Raw genomic sequence first — 15,228 nt, 5'->3', positions numbered from 1 at the left:
AATGGATATATAAAAAGTGAATTAATTAAAAAGAGTAAAGAAAATAAAAGTTTTATATGCAAAGTAAGTGTCTTAATTTATAATATAAGAGTAACACGCATTAGTATCTTAATTTTTTATTAGACCTATTTTAGTTGAAAATGACCTATGTTTAACAAATTTAATAGATGAATACGAGTTAACAAAATTAGCTATTACTTGAATTTTGTTAGTTAAAAATATGAAATTATAAATATGTAGTAAAATTACTAGTTACAAAATAAAAGCACAGAATAAACATGTTCTGTTATACATTCATATAAATGTTAATTTCATCAGCAAATTTTCAACTATAATTTATACTTTTAATTAATGTTGAATCTTAAATCCAAAGATTATTATTTTTTTACTTCAATATTTTCATCTTGTGCATAGTGTATTATATTAAAAAATATTATCAATTCTACCATCGGTATCAATGATTGAGTGTCCCATTAGGTGACGTGGTCGATTGGTTGTGATATCGGACATTCCATGGATGATATGATTGAGTATGATTTATAGAATGCAATGAGTTTTATCAAAGGTATGAAATTAACTTTGGAGTCTATTATAATACATGTTCAAAATTGATGTCCCATTAGGATCTTATAAATAAATATGCATTACATTCAAGATAAATGTATGTATCACTAAACAATATTTATTACTTTCACCTACCTTATATTGAATCATAACTTAAATATCGAAATACTTTTTACCGGTACCATTCTCAGTTGTTTAAAATTAAATTCCATGCAACGAAAAATTAAGTGCACCTAGCAGAGAACAACTATAAGAAAAAACATTTCCAACCCATACATCACTTCCTCGTATCGGGATGAAGAGATATTTATCCTTAAAGACTTCTATGCTACAAATTAAAATTAACTTATATATAAATTTGTGTATAAATGTTATTTCATGTAATTTCTTTAGTTTTATCTTCAGTTGTACATAAGTTCTCATTTTTATTTTTTTTAAAAAAGCCTTCTGGAGAAGTTATTGTAAGCATGTCAATAGAATATACTTTCACTAGAAGTATTTACAAACTTTTTAGTTCTAAATTTTATCAGATGTTAATATTTGAAAAGGCTATTTATAAAAATAAAAATTAATAAATAATAATGATTTAAAATAAATCAACAACCAGGGCCTTTTCTTTACTAGAAAATTAATTTGAATTTAATAAAAGTGCTAAATTTTAAATATTAATTGAAATTGAAATTAAGGTATCTGTTTACAAACGTTGTAAAATTCAAAATTGGATAAATTACAGTTTGGAGTATCAATTTGTAAAAAAAATTAAGTTAAGGAGATTTGAATGCTTTTTTTATTCTTACAAAAATGTAATCAATTCAATCTTTGAAGATAAATGGAAAAGGAGTTAACTGAGGAACAAATTTATTTAATTTAAAAATAAAGATATTTAATAAGTTCAAAAATTAAAAACTGAATTAATACCCTGTTCAAATTAAACTAGTATAAAAGTGATATTAAGCTTAAACTTACAAAACATCTCTGCTAAAGCACAAATAATGATTAAAAATATACTTGTTGAGAGTTTGATATTTGATAGAAAAAAAAGTTAAATAAATATATAAAAGAAACTTACAAATTTATTATTTTAATATTGATATGAACAACAATTTAAATACATATTTTTTTAATGTTTTAAAAATAAAACCTTAATAAAATCTCGAGTTTAAAGGGAACAAATTGTTTTAAAAATATTATCTCAATTAAAATTCCGAAATTGACATAAAGAGAAAAATATGTAATAAATAAAAAAAACGGTGTGATTGAGATAAAGTGTTACAAACATGTAATTTTTTTAGCTGAATTACTTGAAAAGATTTGGCGAGATTTGCTCTGTAAAGTGAAGAGTACTTCAAATTGAACAGTTGAAAAGAGTGAAAATTTTGAGGATTGTTATTATGAACTTAGACTTGTGATGCTTCATGTCGCATCAATTCTTCCTTTTTCATTTCTATATTTTCTCTGGCGCTTCACCTACTTTCAAATTTTCTTCTTTCACACTACAAAACAACTCAAACAACATTTAATTTAACCTTCTATAACGCAACATCACAAGCCAATCCCTGCTTTTTAACCAAACATGCTTACACGTTCCTGTGTTCATATAAGAATTCATACCTAAATTTTACTTCTGCATCTTCCACATGCTACCAAAGATAGTAATGCAGACAAGGACTATTCAACTGGTATCAAGAAAATAATACTGATAATTAAATTGCATATAGCATTATATTAAAAACATAATATTTAATACTATTAAAAATTAAAAGAACATATTTATTGATATTTGAAAACAATATGGAAGATGAGAGATAAAAGGTGAGTGACAAATGATTACTTTTTCCTTCTCTGAATCCCTGTTGCTGATACACGCCCAAAACTCAAAAAATGGTCAAAATGACAGATCATACTGCAATAATCCAAATCAAATAAATGAGGACCCACTCTACACAGTGCCTAATAATTGAGACCTCTAACTCATGAATTCCAATTTCAATTTTTTTCTATTTTTTAAACTACAATTAGGACAACAGTGAGAGCCACGTGTAGCATCAAGAAACTCGTATCTGCCACCACTACAAAACACCACCCCTATCCTTGGTAACAGAAACAATGTCTGACATCATCAAGTTGCATTAGAAGTCAGAAAACCATTTTTCCTGAAAGAAAAAAAAAAGTGTCAAACTTCAACAGACACGTGTCTGTTGTTTATGTTACACCGGAGAAGGTTGCGTCGTGGGTTCAGCGGAGGATGCAATGTCGGGTCCAACACGACAACCTTCAAGCATGAACACGATGTCAGCCATGGTTGGTCGATCAAGAGGGTCTGGTGCTGTGCAAAGCAGACCAACTTTCACGCCCAGCAAGAACTCTTCCCATTCCGAAGACTCTGGGTCCAGTTCAAACAAACCAGGCTCTAGTAGCTCCGTAATTTGACCGTTCTGTAACTGTTTCTTCACCCACTTCACTATATCCTCATCCTGCGTGAACATCACTGGTCTCTTCCCAGTGAGAAGTTCCAGCAAAACGATGCCGAAGCTGTACACGTCACACTCTTTCGTGGGTTCCCCTGTTAGCACAGCCTCTGGGGACACGTAACCCAACGTGCCAACTGAAGCAGTGCTTGAAGTGGAGGCTTCAACTGGGTCGGTAACTGTTAACTTGTCCAACCCGAAATCTGATAAATGGGCTTCGAAGTCTGCATCAAAGAGCACGTTTTGGGGTTTGATGTCACCGTGGACAAGTGAGGATTGGTGTAGAAACGCGATGCCACGGGCTATTCCTAATGCAATGAGGTGTCGCATTGGCCAATTCAGAACGTGACCGTCTAGGTGTGATGCTTCTTGGAGCAACGTTGCGAGGTTCCCATTGGGCATGTAATCGTAGACCAGGAGTCTAACATCCGATGGACCTGCATAGTAGCCTCTGAGAACGGTTAGGTTTCGGTGCCTGATTTTTCCTATCGATTCGGCTTCTTTTCTGAACATGTTTTCGTCTAGTGACCCGTGCTGTAGCTTGCGAATGGAAAGAACCATTCCGTCGTTGTAGCAGGCCTTGAATACTAAACCGTGTTTTGTTCTGCTCAGCACGCTTTCTTCGTCGAATTGCCTCGTTGCTTCAATTGTTTCGGCGAGTGTGATTTTGGCGTTGAACATGACGAGTTTTGGTCCGTTGGAGTCAGTGCTGCTTCGACCTTGACTTGTTCCCGAACTTGTTCTTGGACTCTTTTTCTTCTCCCCTGACACTGCTGCTTTAATCCTTCTGCGCCATCTCAGAAGGCTGGTGATGTAGAAGCAGCAACACAAAGCCAATAAGCAGCCTCCAACCGCGATGATAATGATTAACACTATCAACCTATTTCTCTCCCTACTGTCTGTCTCTTCGCACTTTCTATTCAATGGCTTCCCGCACAAGTTCTGGTTGCCAGCAAATACAGCGGAGTTGTTGAATTTAGAACCCAACATTGGTGGAATCTCACCTTCTAAGTTGTTGCCTGAGACATTGAAGTACACCAAACCAGGGATGGTGTTTAGATTACTGGGAATTTCGCCACTCAATTTATTGGCCGAGAGATCCAGCATACTTAGGTATGATAACTTGGCCAATGACCCTGGTATAGCACCCGAAAGTTGGTTGTGATCTGCTAACATAACTGTTAACTCTGAGCATTTGGAGATATCCTCAGGCAAAGCCCCAGTTAAGTTGTTTTTACCTAAATCAAGGACTTTCAAATGGGCTAGGCCAGAGAGATCCGTGGGAATGGGACCCCCCAAGTGATTTGATCTAAGCTCGAGAATTTCAATGTCAGGGCAGTTTCCAATTTCCGGGGGAATCATTCCCATGATGCGGTTATCAGACAATGAAAGAACAACCAACGATCGGAGGAAGCCATAGCTCTTAGGAACATGCCCAGAAAACTCGTTGGAGCTTAGGTTCACATATTTCAAACTGGTCAAGCTGCTAAACCCTTCAGGGATCACCCCAGACAACTTGTTCTCTTGAAGAGCAATGACCTGCAAACTGGGAAGCCCGGAAATTTCATATGGCAATTTGCCGGAGAGATTTTGTTTGCTCAAATCAAGTGTAGTGAGCCTGAAAAGATTCCCCAAAGTGGAAGGAATTTCCCCATAGAAGCCATTACCACTCAGATTCAGAACCATTAATTTACTCAGATTCCCAATTTCCCCAGAAACATGACCCGAAAACTGGTTTCCACTGAGGTCCAACACAGTCAAATTCTTCAACCTCATCACTTCTTCTGGCATTGTACCATTCAATCTATTACCCCTTAAACTCATAGTTTCAAGAGAATGGAGCCCACCAAAACTCACCGGAACAGAACCAGAGAAATGGTTCACACCAAGAGAGAGAACCTTCAGCGTTGTCAAATTTCCTATAAACGAAGGAACCACACCGGAAAACCTGTTTCCTTCGAAATCAAGAACACGCAGGGACCTACATTTTACTAATTCCGGCGGAATCTCACCTGAGAACGTATTATTGGCCATCTTCAGCTCTACCAATTTCCAGAGATTTCCAATTTCCGGCGGAACCTCGCCGGAAAGTGCGTTACCAGAAATGTCGAGAACCGACAGCGTGATCACGTTCGTTAACCACAGCGGAAACATGCCGCGCACGCTATTTTGCTGAACATTCAAAACCTCAAGAACACTGAAACACGTGGCGGCTTGAGGCCACGCGAAATCCGTGAAACGATTAAACCCTAACTGAACTATGCGAAGTGACGGCGCTTTGAGCGACACGTTGCAGAAAACCGAAGCCGGAACGGTGCCGGTGAAGTTGTTCTGCGCGAGTGACAACACCTGGAGGTTCGGGAGAGCCGCAATCGCAGCCGGTAACACCCCGGCGAGCGCGTTCCCTTCGACGCTCAAATGCACGAGCGAGGAACAATTCGCGAGAGACGAAGGTAAGGTTCCGTCGAGAACATTGTGATCGAGCCAAAGGTACTGCAGATTCTGAAGCTCTCCAATGCGCGCCGGAATCTGGCCGGAGAACTTGTTGTAGGAGAGGTTGATAAGCTGAAGCTCGGAAAGCCCGGGGATGGTGGTCGGAATCTCGCCGGAGAAGGCGTTGGCGGAAAGGTCAACGTATTTGAGATGGAGAGGAAGTTCGGTGGGGATTTTCCCGGAGAGGTTGTTGCCGGCGACGTTGAGAATCTGGAGAGCGGCGAGGTTTCCGATCTCCGAAGGGAGTTGGCCGGAGAGGTCGTTATACTGTAGGAACAAGGCGCGTAAAAGCGTGCATTTGGAGAGAGAGTGGGGAATGGTGCCGTTGAAGAAGTTGGAGCGAAGGCTTAGCCTTCGAAGCATGCGTAGGTCAGAAATGCGGTCACCAAGCTGGCCACTGAGTTGAAGGCGAGGCAGGCGTAACTCGGTGACTCGGTCGTTTTCGCAATAAACGCCACGCCAGTCGCAGGGAGCTAACGGCGTTGACGGGTCCCAGGCGTTAAGCGCACCGAGAGGGTCGTGAAGGTTGAGCTTGAAGGACGTCAAGGCTTGGATCTCGGTGACGGAGGCGCAGTGGGCGCATGATAAGAAGCGTGCGCAGAATAAGAGGAGGATGAGAAATTTAGTCATGGTAGTCGAGGGAAGAAGAAGAAGAAGAAATTTAGTGATGAGTGTGTTGTTTTGAGTTATTCCAACATCCTCACTTCCCATCTTCCCTCCCCATTCCTACAACAATTCCTCATACACTCTCTTTAAACACTCAACTTTCACTTTCACTATTTCTCTATAATTATCTATACACTCATTTCAAAATATATATTTATTTATATATATTGTACAAGGAGTAAGTGAGTCCTAGTCTACTTGGACGGTGAGAAGGTAAAATACTATGTTTGAACGACTAACTTTTGGCGACAATTCAAAAGATTAATCCATAATTCTTAGTCCAATCATAAATATGAATCAATCTCTTAATTCGATTCGTTAATGAATGTCTATTAAGATAGTATAAATAATACGTATTTTAAATAAAAATGTATGTTATTATTTATCATATTCTTACACTCGAATGCTGACATTCCGATTAACTTGAGTATTGAAGTGTCTTCTATATGTACCATCCGTTTATGAAATCAGACAAGAAAAGAAAAGAAGATGAAACACAAAGTTTAAAGTATTGACATGTTGGAGGAATCGTTCTCAAACCGGTTCGAAAATATATACAGTTAAAATATCTATTTGTTATAAAGTTTAATATGATATTTGTTTTTATGCATAAACAATTTAGAAGCAAGCTAGCTGTGCCATTTGGCTAAATGCATGGAGAAGACAAAAGTAAAGTTGTTATTGATAGTTAGATAGAGGAAGAAGTGAGTCATGGAGTCTGTCTGCTCAAAACAATTTATTAGATTAAGAATGCAATGCAAGCCAGCTGTTCACACTCTGCTGCACTAAACACTAATTTAACGGTCATTTTTTTTCTTCTTCATATACTGAATCTCTCATCCGATTTGATTCCCTCTATTTAATACACTTCTCCACCGTACCTCACCAATAGTATATCTTTTTCTTTCAAAATTATAGAAATGAAAATTGATTTGAATTAAAATATAATTTCAAGAATTTGATGCAGTTGTATGATGAGAGAGGTAATGAAAAAAGAGAATTGGTGTATGGTAGGTGTTGTGTTTATGGATGGAGTACGGAAATAAAGCAACAAAAGGAAGTAATGAAGGGAAATAGAGTCCTTTGCTAGGACATCAAGTAGACCGGCAGAAGGGAAAAGGCATGTGAACTGTTATTTCCTCCCAACTCCATAATAACATAACTTCTATCTCTCTTTTATATCTAATCTTTTTATTTATTACTTTTTATATATGCATCACATCAATATATTATTATTAAATAATATAATTATAATCAATCATTGTATTTGAGATATTATTTATTTTGAAGATGGATATTCTATCCAGTTCTATTCTTAAAAACAATTTCATTCTTAAAAGATCTCCAGATAATTAAAGATGAAAGAAGTATATAAACGAATAAGACTATATTAAAGCATGAGTCTAAAATTATTAATATAAAAACGTGATAGAAAGAAATGAACATTTTGAAAAGAAAAAAAAAAACATACTAGCATCATATCAACTGCTATATAAAAAGACAAGTATTTGCGATTTTAGTGTCCTTTATAAATCATTGTTTCCATATTTTCAATGTGACTTTTTTTTTCCATTTTTTCAACCAAATATTAAATAAAATTAATTTTTAGGTTTCTAATTATATGTAGTTACATAAAAAAAATATCAATTCCATGTATTTTTTACTATCTTCTTTAAAAAAAATTAATGTGTAAAATCGACTTTCAATTAAATTATTATTCATTTCTTATTAATTAACTTTCCATGAATTAAAATATTTAAAAAAATTGTACGTACAAATATAAATATATATATAGGACACATTAAGTCACACACAAAATTACTGTGAGAGATAAAAATATTTAATAATAATCTTTACATCTATATTCACTACTAATATTATCTATCTCATATTTTCCTCTCGTACACTTTCCCTTATGGATATTTCTTTAAATAATATCAAGACATTTAAAAAAAAATTAATAATTATTATTAAATCCGCTTATTTCTCCTTATAATATTTATTTAACTAGTATGTATCAATAGTCTTTTTTTGTGGGGACCGCCGTAATAAGTACTTTTATTCGATATTAAAAATTAATTAAAACGGAATTTGGACCAAAGAAAGGGAAATTAAGAATGCCAACCTCAATTAATGAAACATTCTTTTAATATTAAGATAACAAATTATAAACAGAGACTCCAGATTCAGATTCGATAGAGGGTGAACATTAATATGTGAAGGTACAGTAAACTGTTAGTTAGAACCATTTTTTAATTTTTTAATTTAATAATTTTAATAGAATAATTTAAAAAATATAAATTGTAATTTAAATAAGGATCATAATCTAATCCAATATGAAAGGGATCAGGGCTTCAAAATAATTGAGAAGGTTATCTGAATAAAAATAATGTGATTTTTATTTAAATGTAACAGATATTAATTTAGTTATAAATATATATATATATATATATATATATATATATATATATATATATGTTAATGTTTGGCCTAATGTGGTAGGTTTTGAATGAATTGGCATAGTTAAATGTTTGTGAAGGATGTGATTGAAGAATGATTGAGCTATCTATCTTATCTTTGCATGTTTAACTTTCCCTTCTGTTTTCTTGTCGACCCTTTTAATCACTGCATCTAATTGTCTCCAATTCGTTGCCTACTTCAAACCCTCTTCGTCCATAGGAAAAAAACATGCATTAACTATCTTTTTACAAATCCGAGTAACTTCAAAAACTTTTTTTAAAATGGTGTTGTTGGAGATCTCACATCGACTAGAGATTAGAGTCTTTTATTGTATATAAGTGGTGCAAACCTCAACTCTATGAGTTGTTTTTATGAGGTTGAGTTAGGTTTAAAGTCCATTTTGTAATATGGTATCAGAACCATTTTGAGTCTATTCTAGCAAGTTTTGTGTTGGGTCTCAGCGTGAGGGAGTTCAGTTTGTGATAGGTGTCGTAGTATGAGTTAGGGTTTAAGATTTAGAATTTATGAAGATTCATCTTATATGTGGTATGAGTTACGTGAAACTTTGGAGTAGTGTTTTTCATCATTCATTTTACCTTATCTTTTCTACAGTTTTTTTTTTTTTTACTTTTTTATTATGTTAATATGTATAAAAGTAAATACATTAGTTATAATGAATCTATATTCTTTGATGTCAATTTTAATAATGTTTGATGCTTCCTAAGAAATTCTCTTGGTCGTATGTGGAAACAAGCAATCTGTCCCAGATGTTTCATTTTATTTTGTATAATTTAATGTTGGAATTGAGGTTTGGATCTGATCCACTTCTGGTCTTGAGTTGGAATAATGGGGTGACAAATGCTTGCGCCAAAATAAAGAACAAGGGGACGATAATTGAATTTTATGAAGCTGAGGTTTCTTGATGTTCTGATGGATATGACATATTTTACTTGTTTGCTACTTACACTTCCATCCCCAGATTTTGGCTGCACCTTCACTGTTCTTTTTTAAATGTTCACTTTGGTTCTATGGCCTTCAAAGGTCAATGTCACTTTTCTTATCTCTAACAATATTTTACATTGAGTTAAAAGATTCTCCTAAGAAAGCGACACCAATTACTTTATGGTGATTAAATACATTAAAATAAAATAGTTTGTTTTCTTGAAAAAGAAATAATTGATTTTTCTCTTTCCATCTGCACAATATTTTTTAACTTTTTAGGTTTAGTTTTTCTCAATTCTTATTCATTATCTTAGTTTTTCTTCTTTCGCTCTCGATCGAAAAGATTTTTACAGGTTCTGAAATTCAAGTGTTTGATATTTTGTGTAAACTTTTACTTGAAACTTGTGTTTATTTATATGTATCTATTGGATCGAAATTACTGTAGGTAAAGAAATGGATTTTAAGCCTAACTCAACCTCATAAAATCAGTTCATGGAGGTGAGGTTTGCACCCATTTATATATTATGAAATGTCCTTATCTCTAGTCGATGTAGGATTTTCAACACATCTCCCTCACGCCGAGGCTACCAACTCATGCGTAGAGATCGAAATGGCTCTGATACCATGTAAAGAAGTGGGTTTTAAGCCTAACTCAACCTCATAAAACTGACTCATAGGGATGAGGTTTGCACCCATTTATATATTATAAAATGTCCTTATCTCAAGTCGATGTAGAATAATAAGTTGTAATAATAGGTTTGGCGAAGTTGAAAGCAGAAAGAGGGAAGTTTGGAGTGTTTTTAGGGTTTGGAATGTATTTTTGGGCATAAAGTTGTGGCAGGAAGAAGTTGGAGTGACGTGATTGGATATGAAGGACCACAAGTGGAAAGATACGTCCATACTCATTTCAGTTGAAATTTTTGACAATTCGAAGACAAGCCATACGACAAAATTTCTAATCAGCGCAATGTTTTTGAAGGTAGTTTAGTGGGAAAAAACAAAAAGTACAGAACAAAGGGAAAAGGGTTTTGATCCTTTATTCTTAATTATGTGGCAATGAACCATGGTCCTCTCCTGCCACCAATAACTGCCCTGTAACACATTAATCACAACCCTCTTCTGCTAATAACACTGCATGCTTTTATGCAGTCGTTGAGAAATGGAATGTGCTCTACCCACTCTGCTTCATCATTTCAATTCCATTCATGATTTTCAATTTCATTCAAAAATTTAAAAAACTAAAAGAGGACGGTGAAACAATTAATTTTCCTTTTCTCCCTCACACGGTTTCTCGATCTTTTACTGATGATTTATGTTTTTTTCATTCAATCTATGTGGATTTTACTTGTTCTCAATTACTGGATTTAGACTATTTCTTAATTATTAGATTTGGGTCAACTTTTAACTTGGATCCAGATTCACATTCAATCAAGATTTGATGAGTGTACTTGTAAGATATTATAATGATAAAATCTTAATTATTAAAAACAATTGTAAAATAGATCACCTATTTAACGACCTTTCACTCTTTTGACTTTAAACCCATTCATAACCCATTTAGTAGACACTAATATATTGGGGATAAAGATATGAGAAAATAAAATGGAATGAAATAAAAGACACGATGATGCAATATAAGCTTTTTAAAAATAAGATATATTTATATATATATATATATATATCAATTTTATCTCATATTTAATGTATAATATCATAAATATTGGATAATATTGATGATAGATGGTGGGAATTGGTATGATGATATAATGATAAAAATAATAATAATATAAATGTTAATGTTAATAGAAATGATGATAGTAATAATAATGGTAACATAATAAAAGTTCTGAAAATGATAATGACAATATTTGAGGAATAATAAACGCCATATTAAAGATAATGATAAAAATGTGATGTTAATAATTCTAATAGAGGTGAGAGTAGAATGAAAGTCCATTTTTTACTCGCATTCCTTACCCGAAACAAAATGGTAGTATAATTTATCAATGTACCTTAAAGATATTGTGATTAGACCAAAAAAAACTTGCTTGAAGTATTGAACTTTTAACATTTTGTGACTTTGATCTCAATTTTGTGCTAAAAAGATGTCTTAATGAAATAAAAAAAAAATAGTGTATAATTTACTATTGACCTTAATTATTATATGAAACTTTTGAATATATCCAATTAAACTCCCTAATAAAAGAATAAGAAGTTGAAGTGATTTAAACCTTCATTTTCTTTCTATTGACAATGTCAATGTTTTGTCATCAATTCTATTAAGCTATCATTATTAAAATTAATCATAACTTTTTCGATGTCAATGTTTTGTCATCTTCATAACTTTTTTTAGATTTTTATTTTCAAAATAAACTATATTATTTAATATTAAAGTATTGGATAATTTATTTTTTTATAAATACACTATTACTTAATAAAATTATAGAATAAAATGAATAATAACTATATTGTTATTATTTTTATTAATGTTATTTAGTAATTTTAGTTAAGTATCATGTTAAATAGGGTCGTGAATATGATTCTAAAATGAAATAACAATAAATAAAAAAAATCATTGAATAGAAACCAATTTTATATAAAAAAAGAGTTGTTATATTGACTAAATTAAATACTATTTTAGAGACTAAACAATTTTTTGGTTTCTAAATTAGTTTCTATTATTGATAAATAGTTTATAAATTAATATCTAATTAGTTATCAAAGTTTTTGCTACCAAATTTAGAATCTAAATAATTGATAGTTAAAACCTTTGTAGTTAATTAGATACAAATTTAGAAACTATTTATCAATAATAGAAACTAATTTAGAAATTTATAATTTTTTTAGTCTCTAAAATGATTTTTAATTTAGTCATAACAATTAATTATTTTTTGTCTCTAAAATTGATTTCTATTTAATGATTTTGTTGCAGTGTAAATTTATAATCGCATTATTGTTGAATTATTGGATCCAATCGAACACCCTACAAATATGTAGGCCATGTCATTAACAAAAGGGTAGAAGAAATCATTTTAAAAAATCCAGAACCAGCAAAACTCAGAAAATCACTTTTTATAAACAAACCATGAACATTACTCAAGATACATCCAAAGCAACACTTCCTTAGTTATAGGTATACTAGGTTAGAAGCTATTTTGGTTTTATCTTTATAAAAATACAACACTTTAAGTTTAAGTTAATCTCTGACTTAATAAAATGAAATTTCTCTTTATTTATATATTATAATTTATTTGTATCCTTCAATCGAAAAGAGAAAACCCAAAAAAATAAAAACAAACACATAATATTACATATTTTTATTGAACTCGTCCTAGAAATTTTATAAAAATAAGAAGAAACAATTAATCGAAAATATTCACTCCCATTCAATCAGGTACTGAAGAGAATTTAAAAACTATAGAATAATGCTCGAATCTATATTATGGATAAGCCTTTGTTAATGGTTATGGAAGTAGAAGAACTCCTACTAAGGTTTTTTCATTTTTTTAGAACCCACAATAAAAAAAAAACTATTAAATAAAAATTAATTTTAGAAATTAAAAATAAATAATCATTATATTAATTCAATAAAATATTATTTTAGAAATTATAAATATATAAAATAAAATTTATGAATTAATTTTTAAACTGGTATATAATTTACTACTAAAATCTTGCCTACTAAGACTTATTGTAAATAACTTGAAATTAAAAGAAAAAAAGTACTTTATGGTCTTTTTCTTTCCACAATTTTCATTGCATTATATATAAATTTAATGCAATGCATTTAATGAAAGCTTGCAACAACAACATACAGTGTTGTAGTTTGAAATAGTAGAGTAGTGGACCTTATAATAAAGGGTGCACCATAAACATATATTTTATTAATATGTAGCCTTGTGTAGAAATAAACAGCATAATACAATGGTTTGCAAAGGACTATGGTAGTTGGAAACTTTGTTGATTGGTGAGTGAAGAGACATAAGCATAATGATGTTGAATGGTCTTAACCTTATACAGAGATGGGAATGGGAAGTGGGTTAATTGTCAATTCTACATGTTCTCTATACACCAAGCAGAGTGGCCATGCATCAACACCTCTTATGCATACCATTTTTTGGACACAAATAGATACTTTATCAATAATCACTATGTACCACCACACAAACCCAACCCACCACACCTTCATTTTCCACACTACCCATACTTTTCTTACTTTTCTTATCTATAAAACTTTAACTAACTCAATACTCTTAACTTTTTTTTTTATAGTTTGATTTTTCTATCACACGAACGATCTGTGTTTTGTATCATTTGGTCTTAGACGATTTTATTAGAAATAAATATTTTTGTATAATATTGTGATAGACGGTCACTATGGAGTATAGTGTTAGACGGTCTACACATAAGCAGACACTCATATGTCTTTTTAGTGTTAAATCAACGTCTACTAAGTGTTAGACGGTCAACGTTTTCTCCTGAGTAACAATTTCTCTTCCTATTATAGATTCTTTTTACTTCTCTATAATTTACATAATATGATTATATGTTTTTCGTTTTTCTTTCTTCTTTGTCTCAAATGTATACCTTGTTTTTTTTATGAATAAAACTTCAATGTTCTTCTTTCTTTTATTTGTAGGTATTTTCTATCATAATATCAATAGTAAATAATGTTATCTTCTAAAAAGTTTTTTTTTTTAGCCTTTTGTTCTTCATTTTTTATTTTGTTTTTGTTAATAAAACAAAACAAAAAAACAAAGAAAGAAGTTAAGAGAATGCAACTCAAGAATAAAAAATTAAGTAATCAATTAATTACTCTATATTCACTTGAATGTGTTGAGTTAATGTTTTTTGTTTTCAGTTTTTCTTTTTTAATCTCCTAAGTTGCTCATTTAAGAACATTAAGTATGAGTACCTCAGTAAATTGATATAAGAGTATTCTAACTTAATCAAAAGTTAGTAAGCGACTGTGTTAACAAAGAGTTTTCACTATTTTTTTTCCCACTTGAACAAAATTGTCTTTTATGAAAATATACGTGAACTAAAAAAATTGTAAGTAAATCTGAGTTTAGTTTGTCAGAAGCTGGAAAACTTACTATTCACCTCTTTGCAAACCAACCCAAAGTAGAAACCCATGTGAATGGGACATCAAAATAAATGACAACACTTATGAGTATTAATTGTAGTGGTCATGAGATGAAAGGTTGCAGAATCTATTCTTCTAAGGCATCAACTTCATATCCATTCCCTGTTTTCCTTTTTGATAATTCCATTTCCTATTTTATGTAAAAAAATCTCCCATTAAACCCTTACTTGTAGCTTCCAACATACTTCTCTTCTAATGCTCTATTCCTACTACTTCTGTTTATGTTTATGAAAGAGAAATTATTATTTTTTTATCAGTAAATCTCTATAAGAAAATTATGAAATAAAAATTAATTTTAAAAACGAAAAAAATAATGAGTTGTTATAGTGACTAAATTAGACACTATTTTAAAAATAAAAAATTATTGGTTTTTAAATTAGTTTATATTATTATTAAATAATTTTTAAATTGGTATCTAATTAGCAATCAAGTTTTTTGTTACCAAATTTAGAATATAAATAATTGGTAGTTAAAATCTTGATAGTTAAT

At 31.7% G+C, this 15,228-nt stretch overlaps 1 protein-coding gene across 1 annotated transcript; it reads right to left on the bottom strand.

Annotated features, from left to right (window-relative positions):
* Positions 1-2,313: 2,313 nt before the first annotated feature.
* Positions 2,314-6,333, bottom strand: LOC137808445 (uncharacterized). The gene has a single exon (XM_068609564.2). It carries the CDS (start codon positions 6,234-6,236, stop codon positions 2,772-2,774), a length of 3,465 nt encoding a protein of 1,154 aa, XP_068465665.1. The 5' UTR covers positions 6,237-6,333; the 3' UTR covers positions 2,314-2,771.
* Positions 6,334-15,228: the final 8,895 nt, after the last annotated feature.

Source organism: Phaseolus vulgaris, chromosome 3, assembly GCF_051622355.1.
Source record: "Phaseolus vulgaris cultivar YP4 chromosome 3, ASM5162235v1, whole genome shotgun sequence".
NCBI lineage: Eukaryota > Viridiplantae > Streptophyta > Magnoliopsida > Fabales > Fabaceae > Phaseolus > Phaseolus vulgaris.
This window is presented reverse-complemented; position numbering and strand designations above follow the sequence as displayed.